General features: G+C 50.1%; 1 protein-coding gene across 9 annotated transcripts in view; it reads left to right on the forward strand.

Annotated features, from left to right (window-relative positions):
* Window positions 1-26,745, forward strand: part of COL13A1 (collagen type XIII alpha 1 chain) — a 54,175-nt gene that overhangs the window by 11,118 nt on the left and 16,312 nt on the right. For 3 of the 9 annotated variants that reach the window (XM_071438432.1, XM_071438433.1, XM_071438434.1), the window contains exons 10-30: window positions 3,020-3,085; window positions 6,585-6,701; window positions 7,150-7,191; window positions 8,023-8,049; window positions 8,779-8,814; window positions 10,049-10,111; window positions 10,688-10,714; window positions 14,678-14,722; window positions 16,415-16,447; window positions 17,009-17,035; window positions 18,253-18,315; window positions 20,034-20,087; window positions 21,151-21,237; window positions 21,699-21,752; window positions 21,939-21,983; window positions 22,580-22,648; window positions 23,612-23,635; window positions 24,007-24,060; window positions 24,655-24,699; window positions 24,969-25,121; window positions 25,922-26,020. In XM_071438432.1, coding sequence (XP_071294533.1) covers window positions 3,020-3,085; window positions 6,585-6,701; window positions 7,150-7,191; window positions 8,023-8,049; window positions 8,779-8,814; window positions 10,049-10,111; window positions 10,688-10,714; window positions 14,678-14,722; window positions 16,415-16,447; window positions 17,009-17,035; window positions 18,253-18,315; window positions 20,034-20,087; window positions 21,151-21,237; window positions 21,699-21,752; window positions 21,939-21,983; window positions 22,580-22,648; window positions 23,612-23,635; window positions 24,007-24,060; window positions 24,655-24,699; window positions 24,969-25,121; window positions 25,922-26,020 — 1,230 coding nt within the window. The remainder of the gene's footprint in view (window positions 1-3,019; window positions 3,086-6,584; window positions 6,702-7,149; window positions 7,192-8,022; window positions 8,050-8,778; window positions 8,815-10,048; window positions 10,112-10,687; window positions 10,715-14,677; window positions 14,723-16,414; window positions 16,448-17,008; window positions 17,036-18,252; window positions 18,316-20,033; window positions 20,088-21,150; window positions 21,238-21,698; window positions 21,753-21,938; window positions 21,984-22,579; window positions 22,649-23,611; window positions 23,636-24,006; window positions 24,061-24,654; window positions 24,700-24,968; window positions 25,122-25,921; window positions 26,021-26,745) is intronic. The other 6 variants (XM_071438438.1, XM_071438436.1, XM_071438435.1 and 3 more) reach the window with 6 other exon arrangements.

The raw sequence follows: 26,745 nt of genomic DNA on the forward strand, positions 1-26,745 counted from the left end.
AAACAACCAGAGTGCTGAAAATCCACTGGAAATGCATTGGAACGACATCATATGAAGTGGCTGGAATTTGTAATCTGGGTGTACAGGGAGACAAGCTTAAGAGCTTTCTGTTTATTTTTGATGGGCCTCTGGATAATCAGCTGGGCTCTGGTCCCTGGCCCGGAGGGAGCAGGGTTGGAGCAGCAGAGCCACTGGAGAGAGAGCTGGGCTGGCAGCAAGGGAGAAGGGGGCTGTGGGGAAGCGCCAGTCCCCGTGCAGTAACAGCCGCTCAGCTGTGTTTATTTAGTGAGCCGGCTCACTCGATTGTTATGTTAAAAAGAAGCCAACAACACTGGTCACCCGAGCAGTGTCCTGAGTTCCTGTTACAGCCCTTGGCTCTGACTGTCCCCAGTGCTCAAGGTGAAAAGCAGTGGCAGGACCCAAAGCAGCACTGGGAAGGGAGCTGGTGCATCCCTGGGAATAGCCTGGGCTCAGGCACACTGGTTTGGTGGGTCGGGGTTGTAGGGTGGCTGGTGAGCTGCAGGAAAAGGGTAGGTGCAAAGCTTCACATCCTGGCAGCGTTTCCTTGCCTCTCATGGAGATACTTTTGGTCTCATGAGGCACCAAGCTCAACATTATAAAAAGCCCATGAGTTGTTCATGGCTGAGACACGCTCACGGGAAGGGTGAGTGTCCTCAGATCAACCCAAGGACAGGCTGTCCTGAACTGCAAGTTCAGGGAGCCAGAGGCACAGACCAGCCAGCAGAAGGTGCAGTTCTCTTTCTTCCTCCCTGAATGAAAATTAGGATGGGCCTTGGTGCAAAAATGTGACACTGCTGACAGAATTGCAACTTGTTCTTGCTTTTCTGTTTGATAAGAGTCTTTGTCAGATGTTCTGGGTGAGGAAATGAAATCCAGCATCCTGACAAACTGGGGATGTTGTTTCAATTTTGCTTCATATTTGTTTTCTTAGGAAGGAAATACAAGGTTAGGATATGTGCCTTGCCTCTTGTAGATTCCTATTTTTTTGTCTGTATGAGTCTGTGTGGCCTGCACTGCTGTGAGGGGTGAGCCCATGCATGGGTGCTGCCCATTCAGGGTGAGAGGGCCCCTCAGGCTGCTGCCAAGTGCCACTCAGGGAAATGGGGGGACCATCCATGCTGCGTTGGCTCTCAGAAATGCTGTTTGTGTATCTGACCCTGTTTGTGTGGTGTGTGTTCCCTGTTCCCAGGAGTACCTAAGTACCACACTTGCAGCCCTGCGCTCTAACCAGATCCTTACGCTGAAGGTTTGTGGGTAGCGCTCTCAGGGGATCCAGTTCTGACGCAAAGCCTTGAGGCTGCAGATCCAATATTGCACACTACCTTCTGAAAAAACTTCCCATTGGAACCCAGATGGGACAGGGCAGGAGCTGGGTGGAAGTGCTTTCAGATTTCTTCTCACCTGACTCCATTGCAGAGTCTTGTCTTGCCTGTTTTGAGGACTGGTTCTCTCCATTTTCCTCCTTATCCTTTCCAGCATCCCCCCTCAGCTTCCCTGTAAGCTGTATGATATTTCAGATACCCTTCAGCACTTAAGCAGCCAGGCAAAGCCAGCCTAGCTGGCTCTCCTGAGCTAAGGGGCCTCCTGCACTGTCTTTTAGAAAAAGGAGGTTTGCCTTTGGGTAAAATCAACCCAGCTGAATTTCCAGCAACACTGCTTTTGGAGTGAGAGCTTGTGGCTGTCTGGATCAGTGCATTTGAACACAACTGCCTAATCATGATGCTGCAAAATTGGGTTACTGCTTCTCTTTGCATCAGGACTGGATCCTTGCTTACACTGCACACATGAAGTACAATGTCTAAAGGGAATAAAATGTGCTCCTTGGAAGTGTATGGTTTCTGTGGTGGGACACCTGTGGGCACACCTCTGGGATCTGAGTGCACAGCTCACGTGGGGAAATGTCACACATGGGCACGTTTTTGTGCCCAAGCACAGAAAGGCTCTCTCACTTCTCCCTATGTAAATCAAGAGCAGCTTCAATGGAAAACTGATAGGAACAGGAAAGTGGATCAGGCCAGAGCAGCATTCCTGGGCCTGGAGCCGACGTGGTGGGTGCCAGGGTGACAGCAGCGTGCATGCAAGTGGAAACTGGATACGGCAAAAGGATGAACAAATGCTCCTGAGCTTTAGTGCATTTGATTTCTGTGTGTCCGGGTCAGCTTTGTGCCCTAAGGCAGCATTCCTGGCTATAAGCAGTCAGAAGGTGATGATACTGTTGAGCAAGGAAAAACAAAGCACAGGCTGCCAGGGCAATGCCCTACTTAGGTGTCCAGCTCCAAGGCCTGGTCTTGTCCCTTGGCCATGGTAGTTGTGTGTGCCAAGTTAAGTGAACCAAGCCAGGACTTCTGTGCTGACCCCAGCCAGCCTTTCTCTGCTCCCTTCCACACCTGGAGGAAGGGTGAGACCTGGAGATACACTGGGTTTCCTGTGAGAGAGATAGAAAACTGCGCTTGGAAAACTTGGAGGAAATTGTAATTCTGATAGATGCCTGGAGATACACTGGGTTTCCTGTAAGAGAGCTAGAAAACTGCACTTGGAAAATTTGGAGGAAATTGTAATTCTGATAGATGCCCCAAATCTGATGATGATGAGAAGTTAAGAGAAACAGTCCCATGGCTGGACACCCAGCAGAGCCAGCGAGGGATGCCTTGCAGTGAGCACTTCCTAAGGAGATCAGCAGAGCTGAGTCAGAGATCCCCTGGCTCAGTTCTGTTTCCAGTCAGAGGGAGCTGTGAAAGCTCTGTGCAGTGAGGGCTTTGGGATGGAGAGTGGGCACCCCACGCCTGGCAGGCTGGCCCCTGGTGGGTGCCCCTGTGAGCAGCACCAGGAGCTCAGAGGTCTGCCAGCAGGTACCTGCCCCATGCTGCTCTCCTGCCAGGCTTCATTTTCATGGCAATCTCTCTGTTCCCCTCTTCTCTGGTCTTTTCCCTGGCTGCTCTCTGACTCTCCATGCCCTCATGGCCTCCTTTGCCCTGTGACCTTCTGGTTTGATCTTCAGCTGCTGCCTCTCCTCAATTCAGTGCGGCTGGCTCCACCTCCGGTCATAAAGAGACGCACTTTCCAGGTAGACTTCTCCTCCTTGTTGCCTGTTTCTGAGCTTATCCCAATGCTTGCAATTAATCAGCTTGCTACCTGTCTTTCTTCCCCTACAGAGGGCTTTCCAAGAGTTTCAGGCAGAGCTGAGGGACTTTCTTGAAAGCAGAGGAAACCTTTGATGTGATAATGTTGCTAAAAAGAAATGCAGTGAAGCCAGATTTTTGGACTAAAAGAAATGGGCCATGAAGCTGTTCTTGGGGCTGTCGACAAGCAGCCTCCTCCCTTAAGGAGTCAGTTCCTGCATATTCAATCTCCAGAAGAGGTTGGAAGCCTCTTGTTGAAATTCATCTAATGTCTGTGAAATTTAACTGAGATGAATGAATAGGCAAACGCTTCTTCTAAGGGCTAGTCTAGTCTGAGGCACTTGGGGAAATGTGTTTAAATAAGCTCTTAGAATGGTTTCATTAAATTGCATTAAATCTTTGTGTAAACACATTTATTTTGGTTTCCAGGGCCATAATTCATGTTTAGTTTATTTTGGGAATGAATTCATAAAGTGAATTACGGACATATGAATAGTGAATAAGAGTGTCCATAGTCAGAGTTCATGTGGCTTTTAATGAGCCCACTTTCTGCTCCCTCATTCCATCAGTTGGGATTAGCTTTCCTGTGTGGACAAACTGCTGCAATTACCCCTCTGAAGTGTGCCAGGCACTCTTTATTAAGTGCCTGGGTTTTGTCACCCTGCTGCCTGTCTAGACAGTTGGATGCCAGCAGGGAACTGCAGGATGCACGAGACCTTTACCATGAAGTGCCTGGTCCTTGCCCAGCTCTGGATAAATCCTGAGCACGTGAACCCGTGGTTTCAGTTCAGTTTCTATCGATTCAGCCCTCACACCACACAGAGCCCCACGGATTGCACTGTTTGCCCTTCAAAGTGACAGTCTGGAGAGCCAGGCCAAGGACTGACCTCTTGGGAAGGCTTTGAAAGCTGAAGTTCCTCTCCAGGATGAAGTGGGAAACTTGAATAACTGCCCTACATCCTGTCGTCAGCCAGGGCTGCAAATTCCCTCTGTCCGCAGAGGAAAATTTCACCGGAGTTTTGCCATGATCTGTTTTGCCTTTGCTGTATTCATTCTCTAAAAGCAACAGGGTGGGGTCTGCACCTACAGATCTGCCAGCACCAGGCAATTCCAGGAGCCCAGCCTGTGAGTACTAAGGAAAAAAGTGAGGCTGCAGAATGGATGTTAGCACCAGCAGCTGGAAGAGAGGAAAATCCTGCTGCTAGCTCTGAGCACATCGTCAGGAGTGCTTTGCCCAAGGGCTGGGGCTTAGCTGACATTGCCCTGAGTGGGGTCCTGTCTGAGGAGGCTGAGCAAGCATTGCATTGCTGGGGTGCAGGCAGGGTGGCTGACTGGTGTTTAAAAGAACTGAAAAATAGTTCCAGTCGACAGCTAAAAATATGGAATGACAACTGAGGAAAATGACACCTGATCTCCCACTTACTGTATCCACTTACTGTCCATCTAGCTCTGTGGGGGTCCTTTTGTGCTGAACACATTAATGAGGCTATAATGATGTGGTGCTAACACTTTGTGTGTTTAGGGATCTGCAAGGATGGGCACTTGCCTAAACAAAGCCTGCTGTGCCCAAGACAGCAGAGTGAGGGTGATGCAAGCAGGACTTTGGGTGAGTGAGCTCCTTGCAGCCACTCCCTGTGCTGGGGCAGGGCTCCTGCTCTGCCATCTCTCCTACCAGCACCCTGTTCCAGCACCATGCTGCATTTTAGTGCCCTACATTTGGAGCATGGACTGGGCTGGCAGAGAGCAGCTGAGGTGGGAATAGAGGAGAGAGAGCCAAAGTGAGATGGGCAAAGCCCCCTTTATCTTCCCATGGTGCACCCATGCTGAGGGTGTTATAAGATGCAGTGGGAGGGAAATCTTTGAAGGTGGAATGAGAGGGCAAGGCAAGAGGAAATCTAGAAATACATTCCAGTGTCCTCCCAACATCTTCATTAGATCCAAATTACCTTCCATATTTAAAAGCTATGAGACCATTTACAGTTGAATAGCACTGAGTATGGAGGATAAGGAAGCTTAGAAAAGAACCTGCATTCCCTTGCAAGGGCCACAGGATGAATGAAGATCCACTTTAAAAGTGGGGAGAAGCAAGGGCACCCCTCCTGCCTGGCCCTGCAGGCTTCCCAGCGTGGGCTGAGGGTTGGGCAGTGAGGCACAGGAAAGGAAAGGGCTGTTGCTCCACACATCACCCAGCTTCTCGTGAGCCTGGCCCACGCGTTGGAAATTTTCTTTTAAATAGAGCTCATGGCAGAAAGGATGAAATTTGCAGCTTATTACTTTCATTTATCATTCTAAATAAAGCAAACATCCCTGTATCTGCATGTTTTACTAAAGGCAGCCAGGATAAACAGCACACTTGGTAGGAATGCAGGGGACAGATTTTGTGCATTTTCCTCCAGTGTGTAAGGCTGGAGAGAGGATAAATGCAGCAGAGACCCAACTGCACACCCACTGACTTTTAACTGAGAAACAGCCATGTTTGGTTTCTAGCTTCCCATGGATCCACCAAGGGAAGTTTTTCAGATTTGAATTGGACCACTAGCAGTAGGCTCTCATGGTACTTTATCTAGCGAGGTGAGCCTAATGGGTGAAGAGCTTAGCACGGGTGCCACAGTGCCCTAGGAGCTGGATTCATCAATTCTAGATCAGCAGTCTGGTATTCAAACATGCTGCTTCCAACCCACTGTCTCCTCCGTGCCGCTCGGTGCCACGCGCAGCCCCAGATGACATTGCTGAGGCATGAGCCACGAGTGGCCACTGAGGGCCTGGGGAGGAACTGGCTCAAACAGCTCCATCTCACAGAGCTGAAAATGGCAGGTGGCTCAGCAGGCACTGCCTTGTTAAATCTCAGAAAAACAGGCTCTGCCTGGTGTCCATGGGCCTGCCTTGGGTGGGCTCCAGGAATGCCATGCTGATCGTGTTATTTTCTTTGGGATTTGTGGCATTTCTACTTTTGGTCCTTGGCAAAACAGAGGGAGTGTTGTCCAACAAATATAGTATGGGGAAAAACTGGCTGAGGTGGCTCTAGCCTGGAAGTGCCAGTGTCATCACGGGAGGCTTTGCTTCACATGTGACTGTCAAGTGCTTTGGAAAGCCTCTTCAGAGACTCACGAGATGTTGGTCTTTGACACATAAATTTTACTTGGCTGGCTCAATGAAGAAAAAGGTCTCCTTGGACTGCTCTGTCATCACTAGATCCCTCTAGAAGGGAGCTCTGACCAGGTGACCTCAGATGTCTTTGCAAACCATTGGGTGCTGGCTCCTGCTTCCCAGGCAGCCCAGTGTCCTCAGCAGGCTCTCCATCACTCTTGGAAACCTCTCTTGGCAGTAACCTGGGACTTGCTTCTATCTCCTCTGCTTCAGTCAGGCTGGCCTGCCTTGGGCCCTTTGGGGGGTGGTGTGAAGGGTTTGCTGTGCCTGCTGTAACTCTTGTTTTACAAACTGCAGGGTGAACAAGGACAGGCGGGGATCCAAGGTCCCCCGGGGCCCCCTGGTCCACCAGGGCCCCCTGGACCAGCTGGACCTGAGGGAATCCCAGGACGTCCTGGGCCAGTTGGACCCCCTGTAAGTCCTTACCAAAACTGAAATCCTTCTGCTTCCCCATCCCCTAGGGCACAGGCTGCTTCCTCTGGCCTCTGTTGCTTCTAGTGAAGCTGAGGTAACCACGGACAGGAGGCTTGCAGAGAATGTGGATGTGTGGACAGGAAGAAGTTCTGGGGAAGGAGGGGAGTGAGAGGGAAGGCAGAGATGTGAACTGGGCACTGGTGCTATCTGGACACACAGGGGGTGACACCAGGCTCATTTCCTCCTCCTCAGTCCCTGCAGATGGCCCCGGGGAGGAAGTAACACGTGGGGTGTAATTTCTGTGCTCCCTGCCACCCCTTTGAAGTCCCTGTCCTAGCAAGCAGCCGAGGAGGGTGGGAGCAGAAGCACCACTTATCAAATAAAACCATTGCTGAATGGCAGGGCAGAGGACAGAAAGTGCTGCTAATGTACCTCTCTCTTGCAACAGGGCAGAGCAGGAGAACCTGGAAAGCCTGGCAGAGATGGAAAGGTGGGTACCAGAATCCAGCTCTGTTCCTGGGAGCTGCAGGAGCCAGCGTGCCATGCTGGTTCTGCAGCCACTGGGAATTAAAGGAGCTTCCATCTCCAAGAATTTTCAAGGCCTGCTAGCAGGAAAAGCAAGTCTCATCCCTGAAGGCAAATGCACCTCTCCCCACACATTACAGGGGTCAGCACCCTCATTTCTCTCTGAGACATCTTCATCTCTCTCTGAGGAGGCAAGGACAGGATGGCTAAACACCTGAATTGCCAAAGCAGGTGGCATGGGCATCAGAGCATATCTAGAGCAGTTTTCCTTCCCTGCCTGCTCTCAGGCAGCTCCTGCATAGATATTTTGTTTATTTATATTTACACACACGTATGTCTGGTATGCTTCATGGTTCATATCAGGTAAATTGTTTGGTTATTTCTCATTTAGAGACACAAGTGGTTTGTTTGTTAATACATGCTCTCTGTTTAGCTTGCCAGAGGAAGCTGCAAATGCTTGATTTACTCCAGAGCTGCAGTGGGCTGGGAACAAGTTCCCCAAGCAAGCCAGAGAAGCAAAAAAGATTCTGGAGCATAATGCATAAGGGAAAACAGCTTTTTAGTCTTCAAATTCAGCAAGAACAAACCTGGGGGGATGGAGCACTGTGGGCAGAAGTTTATTTGGGTGTATGCACTAAGATACCGACATGAAGAATAGATTGGAGATGTTTGAGCTCACCAGTGCAAATCTCTAAGGGGTGTTTTGAATCAAACCAGCCAGCATCCCCCCATCACCCTGCTGTCCATGTAATGTCACACTTTCCAACCCCAGTGTCTGTTTTGATTTTATCCACAGGGCTTACCTGGGCCTCCTGGACCAAAGGTGAGACATCTCCCCTCACTTAGAGGTGTAGAAAGATGATGAACAGAGATGGGCTCTCCTGACGAGGACAAATCCATTTTGATGGATGGTGGAGGGGTAAAAGAGGTTACATCAAAGAGCTGAGAAGGATTTCTGACCCAGCTCAGCACTGCCTCTGGGGCCCAGCCCCTGTGCTGACTCATGGGTTTTGTCCAGGCGACGCGTCTGAGCTGCCTCTCCACTGAGCCAGGCACGCCTCATCAGCCCAGCTTGCAAAATTGTTTGCCACACACAGCTTTATTGGCTTCTTCCATTCTCAAAGCATTTCCCAGTGCTTCAGGAATGGATTTTGCAATGCTATTGTTAACTCTGCCACGGTTTCCCATTTATTCACTTGCCAAAGTGTGAGGGAGGGGGTGGTTGTTGTTGTTTTTCAGCTGCAGCCACCCAACATAATTTGTTTTTATCTGAGATATATAGCCAGGGTGAGGAGAGAGGAACCATGGAGTTGGGGCACAGAGCTGACACATGTTAGCTGTCTGCCAGGGCTTTCCTGCCAGGGCTCAGCCCAGTTCAGTAATGCTGACCTGTGGGTCTGAAGGGACAGGAACTCAGTGGAATCACTGTGAGTAAAAGGCAGATTTTCCCCATGGAATGCTCTCCCATCTAAACAATACCAGAGGGAAAAGAGCAGAGGTTTGTCCCTCTCAGGCCAAGCCTCACTTTCTTTTGTCTTTTTGCCTTTTCCAGGGAGATGCTGGGATTCAGGGATACCCTGGCAGAAAGGTAAGGAGGGAAGCTCCCATGTTGTTTAATGAATTAAGTGCATTGATGCTTTCTGGAATCATGGCTGAAAATCTGTGGATTATGCTGGAGCCTCCTGTGGAGCCCTGCTCCTGCTGGGTTTGCAGCAGGCCCACAGATTCCCTACTGCTACCTGTGTAAAGAGAGCCTGGGCCCAGAGTTGTCTTTAACTCCCCAGCAGCTATGGAGCAAATATCTCCCTGTGCGTGTGTGCCTCTCTGCACCCACTTCCAGGCTGAAATGCATTTCTTATGCATTCAAACCCATATGGGAGGCTGAAAAGGGATAAATCCCTGGCTGTTGCTCTCTGGGATACAGAGAAGAGTCAATGCTGCTCTGGGTTAAAAGGCAGAAGCTGGCAATGCCCAAATGCCTTCAGCAGCAGCTGATTAACAGCAGGGCTGACAAGCCCTGAGGCTGTAATGAAGAGACAGGAAGGGAAAGACACAAAGGGAGATCAAACAGGAGAGAGGGAATGGAGAGATACTGCTAAAGAGATGTCAGCTGGAGAAGGGGAAGGTGAATGTTCCCAGCAGGAAGGAGCCCTGTATCCCCTGTTATCTCCACGTTGCTTTATGAGTGCTCTGCAAGCAAAATGGCAAGACCTGAGAGCTTTTTAATTAGCTCTGTATAAACTGAGAAGTTTTTCTAATGTCAGGAAGTGGAAATTACAGCCCCTGCAGACCACAGCCCAATCCTGCAGACAGACACAATTTATTGCCCCTTTTCCCAGTGAACCCACAGGTTTTCCATCAGGGGCCCATCCTGTCCTGTGTGCTCAGGGAGGGCGGCTCTGGGCAGCGACCTCCCAGCGAGGGCCCCTCCCAGCAGCTCCTCTTACATGAACCAACTTGTGTGCTTCAATCCCTGCCGAGCCAGGAGCCTGCCCTGGGCTGCAAGGGTGAGCCCAAGGCTTTCCTTGGGGAAGCTGGAAGGAATGGATCAATGTAGGTCACCAAATCCTAACCAGCAGGGAAAAGAAGATGAAATATTGAGGAAAGTTGTTAATTCAGATATGGTGCTCCCTTCACTGCATGCATTTCATACACTGAATATCTGCTCTTCTCACAGAGACACAGGGGTACGTTGGTGTGTGTGGGACACCTCAGTGTGGGACATACCTCTCACACCTCTGCTGTCCTTTCTGGCAACCCACAGCTCCCTTTCTTGCTGCTGTGTTTGCTTTTTCCACTGTTCTCTTTGTTCTCTTCCTCAGGGTGAGGTGGGTGAGTCGGGCCTGCCTGGTGCCCGTGGCCTCCCTGGAGCCTCTGGCCCCAAGGTAACCCTTGAACTGCAGTCAGAGGGGGCAGATAAGTGGCACAAGCCTGTCCTAAAGGGATATCAGAGGCCAGGGGCTGGAGACAGTTCCCTAGAGCCTGGAATGAACCACATAGACAGGAACACTTGCTCCTGTGTGAAGAGTCTGGGCAATTGTTGGCCAAGGTGATTCCATGCTGTCCTGAACCAGGAATTACACCGTCCCCCATTAAGGAATAAAACCAACCCAGCCTTTAAAGGATTTTGCATCAGGGCTGTGAAAATGAGGGTACTCTGGACCATGAAATGTTTCAGTGGTTTCTGCACCCTTATCATGTAGAAAATCATTACTATGGGCAACCTCCAGCGTCCACTCCAAGGACTTAAACTGCCTTTGCACTCCCTGGGAGGGGAGGGAGGGCTGCAGCCAGTGCTTGACTGGTACCATGTTGCTGTGAGGAGACCTGGGGTGCTGGGGTTGCATTTATCACACCCCTCTTTTGGCTACTTTATCTCTTGCTGTTCCTGCTTGCTTGGTTTCCCTTTATGCTCACCGTCCCTCTCTGTTTCCCCCTTTTCTCTCTCCTTTGCTGGGCAGGGTGAAAAAGGGGATGCTGGCATAAAGGTAGGCATGACAAATACATTTTCCTAACTCAAAGTAGATCACCTGGGAGATACTGCTGCTTGGGCTGATGGGTTGTAAGGGGAGCTGGGTGCAAGGCAGCTCTGTGGGGTGTTTGATGGAGTACACATCTGTGCTCTGATTAGCCACAGACAGGCACTCCCAGCTCAGGCTGCCTTCATCCATTCAGTGGAATTCCATTCTTACCAAAGGCATTTCTCTATTTCTCTGGCTATGAAGCTTGCTGGTGATTTGTTACATCTCCCTATTTGATGGGCTAGGTTGGGGTTTCCTCATAAAATCTGGTTAGCTGACGCATCAAATCCACTCCAACTCCACCATTCAGGCTGAGGTTTGGCACCAGCTCTCCTGTCTGTTTCTGGACACTTTTACAGGCTCACATGGTCTCTGCCCAGATGTTATCTATTTGACTGAAATTTACTGTGCCCATATATTTAAAGTATATTACTCAATGTAGACTGTGCTTAAAACATTACAACATTGGCAAGCGTTCATGGCAGTCAGAGCACACTGTGTCATGCCATACATCTTAGACATTGTGAGGAAGGACTGGTCCTGTAATATTTGGAAAGGCATTAACTGTGACACGTTCATTTCAAGTATTTAGTGTGTGGCATGCAGCTCATTTATCCTGCAGCACATACACTTTCTATATCTTTTCCATCTGGGTGGATTGCTGTTTGAAGAGAGAAAAGGCCCCTTCAGAGCTTACCAAGGGTGCATTACTTGGAGTTTAAAGAAATGTTCTTGGGAATGCAGGCTCTGGGTTCATAGCTGGATAGAGCAGCAGGGATTGTCTTCCAACAAGAAAAGACCTTCTCAGAAATACTGCAGAGCATGTAGTTCCCTGGGTCCATCTCCACATCAGTGTCATTCCATCAAGCACAAAGGCATTGCTCCCGTTTGTGCCACTGTGAACGAAGGTGGAATTGCACCCAGAACTGGTTATTTTGAGGGCTTGGAGTTTGCTGCTCTCTCAACAGCATGTCTCCCATTAAACTGAGCTGAAGGAATGAACTCAGAGTGTTGCCTGGGAAGGAGAAAAGGCTGAAGGGAGAAGCTCTGTTTTGGCCTTGCTGGAACTCCCATGTTTCACTGCTAGCATTGGAACACCTGCTTTGCTCATGCCCATGTACAAGCACTGGCCAGCTCTTCATGTGGGTTCTGGCAAAGGGGAAGGCTCCAGTCCTGTCTCAGGGTCATCCAGAGGGTGAGAGCCTTCCCTCACTTGGGGCCACCCTGGAGACACAAGCTTGCTACTTGGCCCTTTATTTATGTCTTACACACCCCCCTTCAGGAAGAGCAGAGATGAAACCCACCAGACTTTTTGGGGCACTAAATTGCAGCTCCAGAGGAGCACCTCTGCAGCCCCAAAGCAGCAGTTTCTTTCACACACAGACTATCATTTGTTACTGTCAAGGTCACTTTTCTCTTGACTTCCTTTCTTTTTGCTCAGAGGAGTTGAAAGGGAAGTGCAGACACATTCTTAAATCAGCAGCCAGACCTCACTCAGTAGCAGCTCCTGAGCATCCAACAGCAGCACATGCATTTGTTATCCTTGGAAATTGCTTCTTTCTGTTGTCCTCCCACCTAGGAGGATTGATTGGGACTCTCTGGAAGACTTTTAAATCTTCTGACTTTGGATCCAATTACCTAGACTAGACTTTACCTTCTCTTTGCCTTGAGGAGCCCTGGGCAAACACCATGATTCATAGGTTAGCTGTAGTGGCCAATTTTGCATGGAATAGCACTGCTTTGGCTAGCAGTAAAGAATATCTCTGGCCTGAAGAGGTTTCCTGGTATCACACAGAGCCCTTGTTCATTCAACCCCCTCTCCCCACCCAGTGGCAGGTGCAGTACAACCTAGATTGTCTCTCAGCTGATTTTTTCTGTGGCCACCATTTGTACTTTGATCATGTAAGGACCTAAATCTGTGTCTCATGAAGGTCATTAGGCAGTGATTGTGATCACCTGGGCCACTTGAATGAGCATTTCACTCAGTGCCCCTAGCCTGTCACATTCACTGATGTTTCCTTACTTTTTTTCCTGAAAAATCTACAGGATAAGGCTTTTTCTCCTGCTCTGAGGAAGGAGCCATAAAGTGCCCACAGCCTTTCTTAATAAACCCCTGATAATTTGCCTCTCACAGCAAAGAGAGAAAAGAAGGGTGTCTGCTTTAATTGGCAGGAGGTACCCAGAGGGGATAAAGCTGCTCCCAGCCGGTAGAGCAGGGTGTGAGGTTTCTGTGTGAGGGGCAGAGGTGTAGCCTAACTCTCCCAGAGACACAGGGGAGACGCTTCCTAAACCAGCATGAGGCTCAGGAGCCTCCTGGGCAGCTGTGCTGGATGTTTTGCCTTTGGTACCCAGCTCCTGACTTGGCTGCACCATGCCGGGGCTGCTTTTGGTGGGCTGGATTTGGCTGCACCATGCCGGGGCTGCCTTTGGTGGGCTGGATTTGGCTGCACCATTCCGGGGCTGCTTTTGGTGGGCTGGATTTGGCTGCACCATCCCGGGGCTGCTTTTGGTGGGCTGGATTTGGCTGCACCATTCCGGGGCTGCCTTTGGTGGGCTGGATTTGGCTGCACCATTCCGGGGCTGGATTTGGCTGCACCATTCCGGGGCTGCTTTTGGTGGGCTGGATTTGGCTGCACCATTCCGGGGCTGCTTTTGGTGGGCTGGATTTGGCTGCACCATCCCGGGGCTGCTTTTGGTGGGCGGCTGCTGCTGCCCGGCTGCGGCACCGGGGATCACAAAGGGAGCAGCCCAGCGGGTACTCGCTGTGCTACCATGGCTTCCAAGCACTTAAGGGTTTAAAGATGTTCCGCAGAGTTGTTTTTCCTGCTTTTTCTCCGGCGCTGGGTTTCTTTCTGTTCCTCAGTGGCTCAGTGTCACGTTTGTTGCTGCCCTCTCTAATTAGCGCTAGTGCCTGTGTGATCCCGCCGCTGCTCGGGGCTGTGCCAGCATCATCGGGAGCTGATTGCTCTGAGTTGCCCCTGTGGGGGTTACCGAGCTCCCTCTCACCGAGGGGGCTTTGCTTTTGCAGGGTGAGAGAATTAAACAGCTCTTCAAGCAGGCAGTTCTTCCAGGAAAGTCTCTGGGAAGGGGAATTTGCTGTCACAGGCTGGGCTGGGCTGTCCTGTGGGGATGGTCTCTGCAAGCAGGGTGGGTGTCTCCCAGCAGACAGCATCAGTCTTCCCTGCTGGGTCTCACTTAAAAAAAGACAGAGAGCATAGTTGGGAAGGAGAGAGACCAATCCACGTTCTCCAGTACAAAGTATTCCTAATTATTGCTTTACTTACTGCTGAAAATAGGGCAGGAGGTGCCCACACTAGGTCATGGATGTTACATTAGAAAGTGTTTTACAAAATATAGTTCACAGGATGCTGTAATTACAGAAAGTTATTTTTAAAAAAAAACATACATACATATATATATTTAGCAGGGATATATGTGTGTGTGTATATATATACATATACACACGTATATCCCTGGTAAATAGCCCTTCCAAGCAAGGAATAAACACCTAGAAGAAAATTACAGGAGCAGTATGCAGATTGCCTGAAGATGTTTTATTTTCCAGTTATCAGCAGACAAAATTCAGGCTAACAGCACAAGGCAACCCTTGGATTCTGTGTCTCTCCAAATAGGTTTGTTCATGCCAGGGTCACTGCAGGCTGAGTGCCTCCCTGTGCCCTCCAGCACGCTGGGATGTGGGAGCAGGGTGTGGAGGCTGTGGCACTCCAGTGGGGTCAGTCCTGCTGTAAGGCTTCAGAGGGAACTGATGGGCAATGGCCCCAGCTAGGGCAGTCAGTGGGGAAGACAGGGCCTCACCTCACTCAGGAGGGTTTCTCATCACCTGTGCCCTGGGCTCTCCCCATGGAGCCCTAGGAGGACTCATCTCCTGTCTCTTGCTGTCTTTCTCTGTGTGTCTTGCTCTGCTTGCAGGGGGAGAGAGGCATGCCAGGGCTGCCAGGAAGACATGGCTCTAAGGTACCTTGTGACCAGGGGAGTGATGCTTGTCTGCCTGACCTCACCCCTAGCACCCCTGATGCACAGGCATTGTGTGTGTGTGTGTCTGTGAGCCAGTGACTGTCCTCAGCTGAATTATTCATGCTTCTAAATTGCAAAATTCAGGGCCTAATTCACGAAGGCACTGGTGGGGGAAGATGTGTTTACAGAGCAAATGGCATGCCCAGTCTGATGCTGACTTGCAACATCAGGATCTTAATGCTTTACCCAGTGAGAGCAGCCAGTTGTGATGTTTGTAGGGAATTGGCATTTTGGAAACTGTCCCAGGTGAGCACTGCAGGTGTGTGTTAGCCCAGCTGGGATGAGCAGGGCTGCCCAGGTGGGAGCCTGGGCTAACACAGCAATGAATCAGGGTCAGTGTGTGAGCAGCCCTGCATGTCTGTGCATTGCACTTTGAGGGTAAATACTAGAAAATAACATGGTCTGCAGTCACTGCTGTTTGAAGGCTGAGAAATGAGGAGCAGGCATCCCAAGGCTCTACAAAGTCCTAACCAAAGGCACTTACTGCACGTTATCCCTTTCATGACTCCAGCCTGTATTGGCTAAAACCTACTGACCCTGAGACAGTCTGGAATGCTTTTTTTCCCCCATTTATTGCATAGAATCCCTGATCTCCATCTTCTGTCCTTGTGTTTTTTAGCTTTTGTCCCTGATTTCTGTTTCAGAAAGCTGAGAGGTATGATCCTGCTGCTCTCTGGCTCCCCACTCCTCCTTGTTTGAACTTTTATCAGCTTTTTTCACTTTGAACTTGGCTCCCAGTCCTCTGCACTGCCTCATGCGCTACATCCCACCCCCTCATATTTCCCAACTTCTAACACCCCTTCACTCCCTGCCCCCTCCTTAGTTATCCCTTATATTTGCCTTTTTAACTGGACCTTTTCTAACCAGGACCTGGCTAATGCTAACACAGGGGATACAGAGATTTCAGAGAGGATGGATGACAGGGACAACCTGCTCTTTGCATCAGTGCTGTTGAGGGCAGTGTGACAGTCCCTGTGGGAGCAGCTGCCTCCTGAGGCACCTGTCTGGATGGCAGGGCAGGGACACTCCAGGGTCCCATGGTGGTGGCTTGCTCTGCACTGCAGAATGACACCTGAATTGCAGTGCTTGGAAGTCTGGTTTTTCCTCTAAGGTGTCTGGCTTCAGAGCTCTCCTGGAAGCATTTTACTGCAGGGTTTGTCTTCTGTGATAAGAACAGGCTGAGGGGGAATAGCCAGGCCAAGGCTCTAGGGTATGAGCCAGCCTTTCTCAGGATGCTTGAGCTGAGCTATCTGGGCTCAAGCCTTGAGGAGGGGGTTTGGTCCTTGGTCTGTCTTTGCATTCCTCAGTTATTTGACACTGTTCTGCTTGTTGGCCTTTGCTTCACTTGCAGGACTGAACCAGGGGTGGTGGGGGTGTCAGTCTGTTTGTCTGGGTTGTGCTCATGGTGCCTGCCTTTGGAAGAGCTTTCTGGAACCCAGAGCCACTGCCATGGGTGAACAGCTGCTCAGGGAATGAAGATGTGTGCTGTTCCAGCATCACTTTTGAGCTGTGAAAGGAGGAGATGTGGATTTTTACGTTTTTACTTTCACCGGACTGATACTGTTTCGTTTTAAAGAATGTGTGTCCGATTAATTTCAAACAAGGTGTTGCTGTCTCTGCTCTCTCTGCCAGGGCGCTCCCGGGATGGCGGCCGCAGGGATGAAGGTCAGTTCTGGGCTGCAGTGCCTCGGCTTGGGCACGGGCTGGAGCTGGGAGAGCGCAGGGCGCTGCAGAATGGTCGGACAGCTCCCACTGATGGGGAATATCAGAACTGCCTCCTTTGGCAGAGGTACCAGACCTGCGTGCAGCCTCCCCCCGGGTCTGCTGAGCTCGGATCGGCACAGCCTCCCCCGGCTGCACCCGCAGCCTTGCTCCTCTCCTGGGAAAGCAGAGCAGGGAGTGGCAAATTCCTCTGTGCCAGCACATGAGTCTTGCTCTGCTCTTTTGGATCTGGTAAACACCTGCAAGTACTGCAAGGTGGTTACTCTGGTCTATGGAAGCTGTGAGTCTGAGGTTTGGTGGTTTCTTATGGCAGCCTGGGAGCTGGCTAATGAAGATAAAAGAGGTTCCAGGCACAAAAATTCGCAACTGAAGCACTCTCAGCCTTTACTTACCAGCTAAGGCCCCCATAGATGAATGTTCTTTTGCCCACTCTGATAGCTTTAGGAGGATTTGTACTCTCTCCTCCTGGTTTCTCACTCTACTTTTCTGTCTCTTTCTCACCAGGGCGAGCCTGGGACTCCAGGAGAAAAGGTACTCTCAGGAGGTTTTGAGCATGCACTTCGGGTTGGTTTGTGTATTTCTGCCCTCTCTGAGCAGCTGAGGGAGCTGAGGAATGTCTGTGTGCTTCCCAGTGCCCAAATCCAGGCCCTAATGGCACCTGCCACTCTGAGCAAATTGGTAGTAGGATACAGTGATACCCAGTGAGAAAGAGACTTTACTGAAAATATTTCCCTCCTCCTGCTCATGTCTGTGTGTCACTACAGGACATGAAATAACACAAAGTGCACACACTGCTCTTCTCAAGGTAAAAAAGGGGGACTTTAGTTTTTGACTTTAACATTTAGAGATTTCTAAGAGTGGCAGTGGATTGGAGGGTGACAGTGCCACCTCTCCAATGACACTGGACCAACAGTCCATCAAATTTTTCTTCTTTTATAAAAGAATGCAAAACAATAAGTTATTTACAGAAAGTGTTTGAGAAAGTTCATTGCAAAAATGTAAACATCAGAAGGCTTAGAAAAACTTAAAAAAAAATCAGAGCAACATGTGTGTCCATGGGAATACCTTCCAACTTCCCTCTGCCCCTTCCCTTGTCCCCCTTGTGCCTCCCAGCACTTCTGTGCCCCAGAGCCTTCCCATGTCCCTGCAGAGGGCTGTCCCCTCCTGTGTCAGTGTGGAGTCACCTGCTGTGAGTTCCCAGGGCAGTACTGCCCTGTCACTGTCACATTTTCTGAAAAATCCCTTTGCCAGGATTTCTTCTCCTGGGAAGCTGAGAAGCCTCAGAGAAGAATGAAAACAATAATGATCTGATTTGCTTCTCCTGTGTTTTGCTGCTTTGGAATGTGGTCTGGAGATTGTTTATCCAACAGGTGGTTGTTTGATTGGTTTCATGTGAGTTGTATTTAGTTAATGACCAATCACCATCAGCTGTGTCAGGACTCTGGGAAAGAGTCACGAGTTTTTATTATCATTCTTTGTAGCCTTCTGTCTGTACCCTTTCTCTATTCTTTAGTATAGTATTCTTTAATATAATACAGTAACATAAAATAATAACTTAGCCTTCTAAGAACATGGAATCAAATTCACTCATCTCTCCCCTTGCTGGGGTTGCCTACACATTCAGCACTGCCCCATCCCTCTCCATCCTGGAGCAGCTGCCTCCTCCCGTGTGAGGCTGGCTGGGTTATGTTACAGCACGTGACAGCCGTGTAACACAACGTTCTCTGTCTCTTTTCTTCCCCACCAAGGGAGATTCTGGAGTGCCAGGGAGGATGGGCCCCCCAGGTTTGCCAGGGAAGAGGGGGCAGCGGGTAGGACACTGCGTGTTTGGGCTGGGTGTCCTGGCAGTGCTGTGCTCCTGCATTGTGGTGCTTGCAGGGGACTGTGTGTGCTCTGCTGGCTCTGCCCCCCTGGTGAAGTGTGTGTTTGTGTGTTCTGTCTGCCCTGACATCCCAGGGCAGCATGAGATGCCTGGGATGCAGTCTTGTCCCGGGAACGATTGAGGACAGTGCCACTTCTCTTGACTCCAGAAATAACAGCCTAAACAGGGATCCAGTAATCTGACCTCCTTCCTCAAGAAATCCACTGCTTTGCACCCTGGTTCTGGCAGCACAGGATGTTTTCAGTAGCTCTTATGGACACGTGTATTCAAAACAGACCTTGAATGAAAAGTGGCATACCAAAGCAGAATCAGGGAGTCACAGAGCCCTGGGACAGGATTAATAATTATATTTTTATAAAAACCTTCAATGCCAAACCTTTTCCTTGGGTATGAGGTCTTGAAAATGTTTTCCCTCTTTCCAGGGAGAGGAGCATTAATTTAGCAATGTGCATGCTCTGGCAAGGAAAGAAAGCTGGGGGCTTGCAGGTGGCTGGAAGCCAAATTACCCTGGAGAAAGGGGTCACTGCACTCTAAAATTGCCTGACAAAAATATTGCTCCTAGTAGATTATTTTCCAGGGAGCCACCAGTGCATGTCTGTTCCTGGAGCATTGGTGCAAGTCCCCTGGGTGTCAGATGGGTGCCCTTGAGCTTTGATGAGCAGCACAGCCTCTGCAGGCCAGCAGCATGGCCACCTGTGGGGCAAAGAGGGCTTGAGTTGTTCTGTATAATCTGTACAAGCTGCTGAGTCTTGGAGCTGTGGGGATAGGGGCTAAGAGCACACCTTTCCCTGGGGATGCATTTGAAACATCTCTTCAGGGTAACAGAAACCTCCAATGTCTCTGTCCTGGCAAAATGCAGGCTCCCAGACAGGACACTGTGCCTGGAAACCATGGGTTTAGCAGCTGGGTGGAATGGTCTGCAGAGAACTTAACTTCAACATAACAGACCAGTAATTGAGCTCCAATATTGAAAATATGGCCTGGGTGTCATGGTGAACTGAGCAAAGCCACTTCACCAAGGGAATGCTGGGTGCTCTCCATTGCTCACTGGCCCTGGCATCCTCCATGGTGCCTCACACAGCTCAGCCTGCAGCTCTCCAGGCATCACCTTCCACCACCAGCTGCTGGCTTTGCCATTTCTGCCACTCCTGCCTTCACTGCTTCCATGGCCAGTGTGTGTCCCAGAGCTTGGCTGCCAGCTGAGATGCTGCACTGCTTGGGTTTGTTTGGGAGCATGATGAGGCTGGCATTTGGAGCTAGGGAAGAGGAGCAGGCCATGGAGAAAGTCCTGCACTCCAGCTAAAATTCACCCTGGGCAACAGCTTCTGTGGGCATGTGGATCAGGGAAAGCCTGTGCAGGAGAAGGGACAGGGAAAAGTGCTCAGCAGACCAGAGGGATAAGGAAAATGCACAGTGGGGACCCTGGATCCCTTTCTCATTCACCTTCCTTTGGAGAGAAATGGCAGTGATGTGCAGAGATAGTCAAAAAGTTGGGCAAGAACGTGTAATGTCTTGAGCTGGTACTGCTCAAGCTCTGTGCCCAAAATAAAATCCCTAGGGAAGGGAAAGAGGGTGTGGAACCAGGAGCAGATCACCAGGATGGAGAGCCTGCAGAGTCAGCCTTGACCATGTTCATTTTGCCAACAGGGTGAGAAGGGACGAGCTGGTGACCCTGGAATTCCTGGACTTCCTGGCCCAAAGGTTTGTCTGTCTCCTGAATTTCTTTATCATTTGTTTGTTTGTTTGTTTGGGGGTTTTTTGTTTGGTTTTTTTGGTTTTGTTTTGGTTTTTTGGTGGGGCCACCCTCACCCTTTTTCCTCCCTCCCTCCTGTGCATTTCACACATTCTTAGCTGACTGTGGCAGCATGTCCTGCACTGCTCAGCTGAATGTCATCTTCAGTCAGGGCTGTGAGGGAGGCACACCAAAGATGCCTTTTTGTAGAAATTGCATGCCCTTGTGCAATAAGGGGGATGTTGTGGTCCTGGGAGCAGGACCACGGAATCGTGGTCCAGTAGTTCCCCTTTAAAAGCATGACCCCAGATGTAACATGGCATTTCAGCCTCCCTCCTGCTCCAAGATGCATGGATGAGGAGGAGCTGGACTTTTGGGGAGCTGCACTGCTGTGCTCAGAGAGACCCAGGGCAGGTCAGATAAAGCCAAGCTCTGAAACTGGTTTTTCCCTGTGCTCTGAGATTTCCAGGTACAAATCACACCTTTCAAACCAGACTTGCACAGGGTGCTTTTCCTTTGGGAAAGGGGACTGTGCACTGAATGCCAGTGGCCATTTCAGGAAGGGATGAGGCTGTAATTGCAAAGCTTTGCTGTTACTGCCTTATTATCTGCTCTGTGCAAAGGACATGGTGGTGTGCAGGGCTGGTGGCTACAGCTCCAGAGGGAGCATTCCAGAAGAAGCCATCATCAATCAGGTGGTTTAATCAGCTCAGTTTCATCAGCAGAAGAGCACAGGGCTCAAGGGGAAGCTGGGGGATGAGGGCTGTCCACAGGCAGCCTTGTGTTGCCTGGTGCAGCCAAAGGGATGAGCATGGCCCTGGCAGCTGGCAGAGCTCCACAAGGACCCTCAGCAGGAGCTGCTGTCCTGGTTCCTGGCCAGCTGCTGCCCTGGAGCAGCTCTCTGGGCTATCAAGAGTCCAGCTGATGGATCTTGTCTTGGCTGTGTTTCTCTGAGCCAGTGTTTTAGCAAGTGAACTTACAGAGGTGCAGAGTCTGAGCTGAGACATGTGGATTGCTCTTCTTTGCAAACAGGGAGAGAAGGGAATTGCTGAGAATGCCTTGGTGGGAGCTAAAGGAGAACCTGGCCCTCCAGGTCTGCCTGGACCCCCTGGACCAAAGGTGAGTGATTGTTCCTTCACAGGGTTGTGTGTTGTGAGGGACTGTGCCCAGCACAAGGTGTGTGGGAAGGAGCAAAGGTTGTATTCATCTGTGCCCACCTCTGATCACCTGCTGGAGGGATAGAGGGATACCAGGTTCTACAGAGTGTTCTAGTATTGTTGTTCTGTATGCTGCAGGTGAGAGAGTTTGTGAACTGTTTTTTGGAGGAAAATACCCTTCTTGTGCTCAAATAACTGTGAGAAACCATTGTGAACACTCCCTCTGCACTGGGTGGAACAGAAGGGTGCCTGGTGGGCAGTGGCAGCAGGAGATTTGGGCTGCCTGAGGAGAAGGGAGCTCAGGAGGGGTGCTTGACTGGTGCAGTTCTGCAGCTCTTCCTCCTGGAAATGCAAAGCCAGCAGTGGAGTTGCACCCTCTCAACACAACACAAACCCCTGCCTCTCCCTTTCTGTCCCTGTCAGGGAGAAGCTGGTGACATTGGTCAGCCTGGAGCTGCAGGATCACAGGGAGAAAAGGTAAGGAGTGCTTCTGCACAGCCCAGCTCTGATTCCCAGCTTCAGAGCTGCTCACTTGTGCCTGTGTGTACAAAACTTAGCTGAGAAGGAGAATTTTAAATCAAGCTGTCTAGCCAGACTGCAGAGCAGGATTTCTGTAGGTCAAGAAAGTGAAGCTTTGCTAAAACTGTGAATTTCCTGTTTCAGGGGGAACGTGGTTCACCAGGAGACCAGGGACCCATGGGCCCAAGGGTAGGTGTTCCTTCACTGGCAGTTTTGGCCCTTCAGGGGGGTCTGAGGGTAGTGGGACCTCAGTGACAGCCCAGATTGGGTCTTGCTGTGACTGAGGGTACTCACAGATAGGCAGTGGCTAAGTTTGAGGTGGGCTGTTCCTCCACTTTTCTCCACTCCTCACCCTCAGCCCTACATTAGAGGAAAACATTCTCCACATTCTCCCAGGCCGTGTCAGGGTGGCTCATTCATAGGAGGAGGTGGGTTTGGACATCCCAGCCTGGACTCAGGCCCTTGACCTACCAGAAAAGGGCAGCAAGAGGGTGGATCCTTGCACACATCTAACAATTGGTCAAACAATCCAGTTCCTGGTTTCTGGCCTCAACTTCTCCTCTTCCCAGAGTGCCAGCTTTGATGGCTGTGACATGGTGAGCTGAGCTGGGCTGGCTGCAATTCTGTAAAATCTCCTGCACTGCAGGGGCTTTCTTTAATAAATGAAAAACTGGGCACTGGTGAAATGGGCCCTTCTGAGCCCCCTTTTTCAGAGTGAGCCACAGCTCTGAGCCCCCCAAGGGAAGGGCAGTCCCAGCCCCTGTTCAACACCTGGTATTTTACAGGGTCCCAAAGGAGAGCCTGGGAAGGATGAAATGATGGACTATGATGGCAACATCAGTGAAGCTCTGCAGGTGAGCAGCTGCCCTGTCCTGTGAGGTGTCTGCTGGATGCTTGGCTATTTCCCAAAGGATGCAGACAGGGAACAGTGCAGATCTGCTTCCTCAGCAGCAGCAGCAAAGGGAAGCTTTGGTTGTGCCACAGTCCCCTTCATCCCACAGCTCACTGCCTGCAGTGTTTTGGTGAAGGCCTGTGCACTGGCTGTGTTGTATTTGCAAGGACCCTCGTGGCAAAAAGGAATGATGAATCTGACTCCATGTTCTCAGAAGGCTAATTTACTATTTTATGATACTATATTATATTAAAAAATACTATACTATGCTAAAGATTACAGAAAAGACACAGAATGCTAAAAATAATGAAAACTTGTGACTCTCCAGAGTCCTGACACAGCTTGGCCCCAATTGGCCAAAAAGTCAAAACAACTCACACTAAAATCCAATGAAACAATCACCTGTGAGTAAACAATCCTCAAACACATCCCACATGAGCACAACACAGGAGAGCAAATGAGATAAAAATTGTTTTCTTTTTTCTCAAAGGCTTCTCAGCTTCCCAAGAGCAAAGGGATTTTTCCAGAGAATGTGAATGCCACAGTGGCTGGGCTGGTGCAGTGACCCTGGGGGACAGAGAGGTCACATGAATGTCCTGGGAGCAGCCCAGAGCGTGGGGTGGGTGGTGAATAAAGTCACCAAAGCTTCCTCACAAGGAATGGGAGGATGGAGTGCAGTGAGCTGGGCTGGCCTGGGCTCCACTGGGAAAATGGAGAAATTGTAGAATAACAGCTCTGTGGGACTTGGAGTGAGTTTTTAGTTTGGGTTTCTTTTGTTGGTTTTTTTCCCTCTTCTTAATTTTGTAAGCTCCTTACTCATTTGAGCCAGTGTTACATTAATGGAGAACAAACCAAGTCAAGGAAAAAGCTTAAGTTTTCCAATGGTTATTTTCTTTTTTAATTTTTTTCACTTTTTGTTCCCTAGGAAATACGAACTTTGGCCTTGATGGTGAGTTCCTGCCCATGCTGTGGGGTTTTACACAAGTAGCCATATGTCCATCCTCAGCAGATGGCCTGACAATTTAGGTGCAGCAAAAACACTTGGCCTTTGCAATTGGGAGCTAAAGCTGGGGCAGCTGGCAGCTGAAAGAAGAGCTCATCTTGCCTTCTGATCCTGGCACTTGAATTCTAATCAGGGCTTTCATCTCTCTGCTCTAAGGGCTCATACATGCTGCTCAGAAGGAGCAGGGGCTCTCAGGGCCCTCCATTGCTCATCTTCCCAGCAAAATACGATTTTGGGAATCCCTTGGAATATTCCTCTGTGTTTGCCCCTTAAACTTAGGAAAATACAAATATGGAAATATTTTTTTCATTTTCTAGGGACCCCCAGGACGTCCAGGTGTGGCTGGGCCTCCAGGGCCACCAGGACAGAAGGTATTGTCCCTGTCCAGCACTATCAGACTGTCCTGCTGTCCTCTGCCACTCCTTCTCACACACAATAATATCCTGAAAATCTCTTTCCCCACAATGGTAATGCCTAATCTGAAAGATGAAGGATGCTTTCTACTTGCCCTCCCCTTCAGGAAGCAGCTTGTGGGAACCAAACTGTGGGATTGTGTTGGCTGGGGACTGCATGGCTGCACTGGGAGCTGGCAGTCAGGATCAACAAGATGGGGAAAATGCTCAGCCAGTCACATAATGTGATGTTTCAACAGGGCTTTCCATGGGGTTTTTTGGGGGGGGGGTTTGTGGGGTTTTTTGAGGTTTTTTTGGATTATTTATTTGTTTTTGTTTTGTTGGGGTTTTTTTTTTTGTGTTTTTTATTTTATTTTATTCTATGATTGCAGAAAAACCCAAGGGTTTCCATGTTTTATTTTTGATGATTGCAGGAAAAATATTTGGATTTTTCCTGCTTTTTTTCCCTGTGAGTTGTCCATACAGACTATTTCTTCAATGCCTGCCTTTTTCACACAGAAGGAGTCAGAATAGCTGCTTTCAAAGTGCCAAAGTAACAATTCTGTGTTTCAGGGTGAAATTGGCTTGCCAGGTCCTCCAGGCCATGATGGAGAAAAGGTAAGGCACGATGCTCTTCCCTTCAGAGGCCTTACCTGGGCTCATCTCTGCCACTGACATCACACAGTTGCTTTTCCCATGAAGAAAAAAAAGGATTTTGCTTCCCAGAAAGCAGCACTAATGGTTTGTCAGTGTCCTAACATCTGTCATGGCAGTGCTACTTTGTCCTGTCTCCCAAGGGTGTAGCTGGGAGGGAAAGGATGAGCAGAAAAAAGAGGCTCTGAGCCTTACTCTGTCTGTAAGCTGTTTGTTGTGTGAATTTCATTTAGGGACCACGTGGCAAGCCTGGAGAAATGGGCCCCCCTGGGCCTCAGGGGCTGCCGGGGAAGGATGGACCTCCTGGGATGAAGGGAGAGCCAGGCCACGCTGGGGGCAGAGGAGAGAAGGGTGAGAAGGGAGAGCCAGGACAAGCAGGCTCACCGGTGAGTGAATCAAAGCCTCTCCAGGTCCTGCTGCCTGCCCAGCTCGTGGGGCAAGGCCCCAGGGCTCCCTGCAAGGTGGGTGCTGCTGGCTCAGGTGCCACAGTTCAGGAGATCCTGCCTGCCTGGCACGTGTGCTGTCCTCCTGCTGGAGTGGCTGTCCTGCTCTCTGGGCACCGTGTGCCCTGCTCAGCTTGCTGCCTGTGTTCTGCTGGCACTGAAATGCTGCTGGGAGTGGGCAGGGTGAGTGTGAGAGGAGGCTGAGGCACCAGCACCCCCCCTCTGGGAGGGCAGCTGCATGGGGAGCCCCTCACAACCCAGCCACTCACTGGGGCATGGTCCCCAGCACCAGTCTGTCCCAGCTCCTGTGTCCCCAGCACCAGTCTGTCCCAGCTCCTGTGTCCCCAGCACTGCTCAGGGGGGTTTGTGCAATGATTTCCTGCCTCTTCATGGGATTGCCAGGGTGAAACTCCTGCTGTCTCAACAGCTGGCTGTGAGGAGTGATTGCTTGCATGGACTCCAGCAAACTGCATAACCCTGAGCAGAACCTGGAGGCAGGAAAGCAGCACCCCATCCCCACCCTGGGGACTGGTACATCCGCAGTGACAGGAGGATGTTCAGCCATTGGTCCCTCTGCTTTCAATGCTAGTGAAGTCCTGCATTTCTCTGGATACCCAGTGGATGCCCAAGGTTTTCAGAGTACTCTTGGGATGACCAGAGCCAATCTTGACTCTAATATTGATATGTTATATGTCTGCCTGACTTAGTTGTGCAAAACTCCACAAATCTTTCTTGATCTGTAGGGTCTAGATGGCCCCACTGGAGAGAAGGGAGAACAAGGTGACCAAGGGATGCCAGGACCATCAGGATTGCCAGGGCCCATTGGACTTCCAGGATTGACAGTAAGAATGGAAAAGAAAAGGCTGCTCTTTCCTTGGTAAAGAGAAAACAGCACAGAGCAGCCCGTGAGGGCTCATTTCCCAAAGTGCTGAGTGTCCTGGGAGCCTCAGAGCCCTCCCCCTTTGTTAGGGGTCACAGAATGTCCCTCAGGCTCCAGCAGCACACAGGGAATGTCAAACATGGTATGTTCCACCTCTCCTGGGGGAGCTGCTGAGCCAGCACATGGGGGTGCACAGGCAGCCTCAGGGGAGCTCCAGAGCACAGCCAGAGGTGATGGGCTCTGCTGGTGTGTGCAGGGAGAAAAGGGGGAGCTGGGGAGACAAAGGGAAGCCAGGAGAGCTGGGATGTGGCATTCTTTGGGTTCCCAGGACAAAGGAGGAACTGATGAATTTGACTCTAAGTTTTTAGAAGGTTAATTTATTATTTTATGTACTTATATCAAAGAATGCTATACTAAAGAATAGAGAAAGGATGCATCAGAAGGCTTCACAAGATGCTAATTAAAAACTTGTGACTGAGTCCCCAGAGTCCTGACACAGCTGATGGTGATTGGTCATTAAGTAAAAACAATTCACATGGAACCAATCAAACAGTCACCTGTTGGGTAAACAATCTCCAAACCACATTCCAAAGCAGCAAAACACAGGAGAAGCAATCAGATAATTATTGTTTTCATTTTTCTCTGAGGCTTCTCAGCTTCCCAGGAGAAGAAATCCTGGCAAAGGGA

This window comes from Agelaius tricolor, unplaced genomic scaffold (assembly GCF_023055355.1).
Source record: "Agelaius tricolor isolate 1412-34295 unplaced genomic scaffold, bAgeTri1.0.p SCAF_13, whole genome shotgun sequence".
NCBI lineage: Eukaryota > Metazoa > Chordata > Aves > Passeriformes > Icteridae > Agelaius > Agelaius tricolor.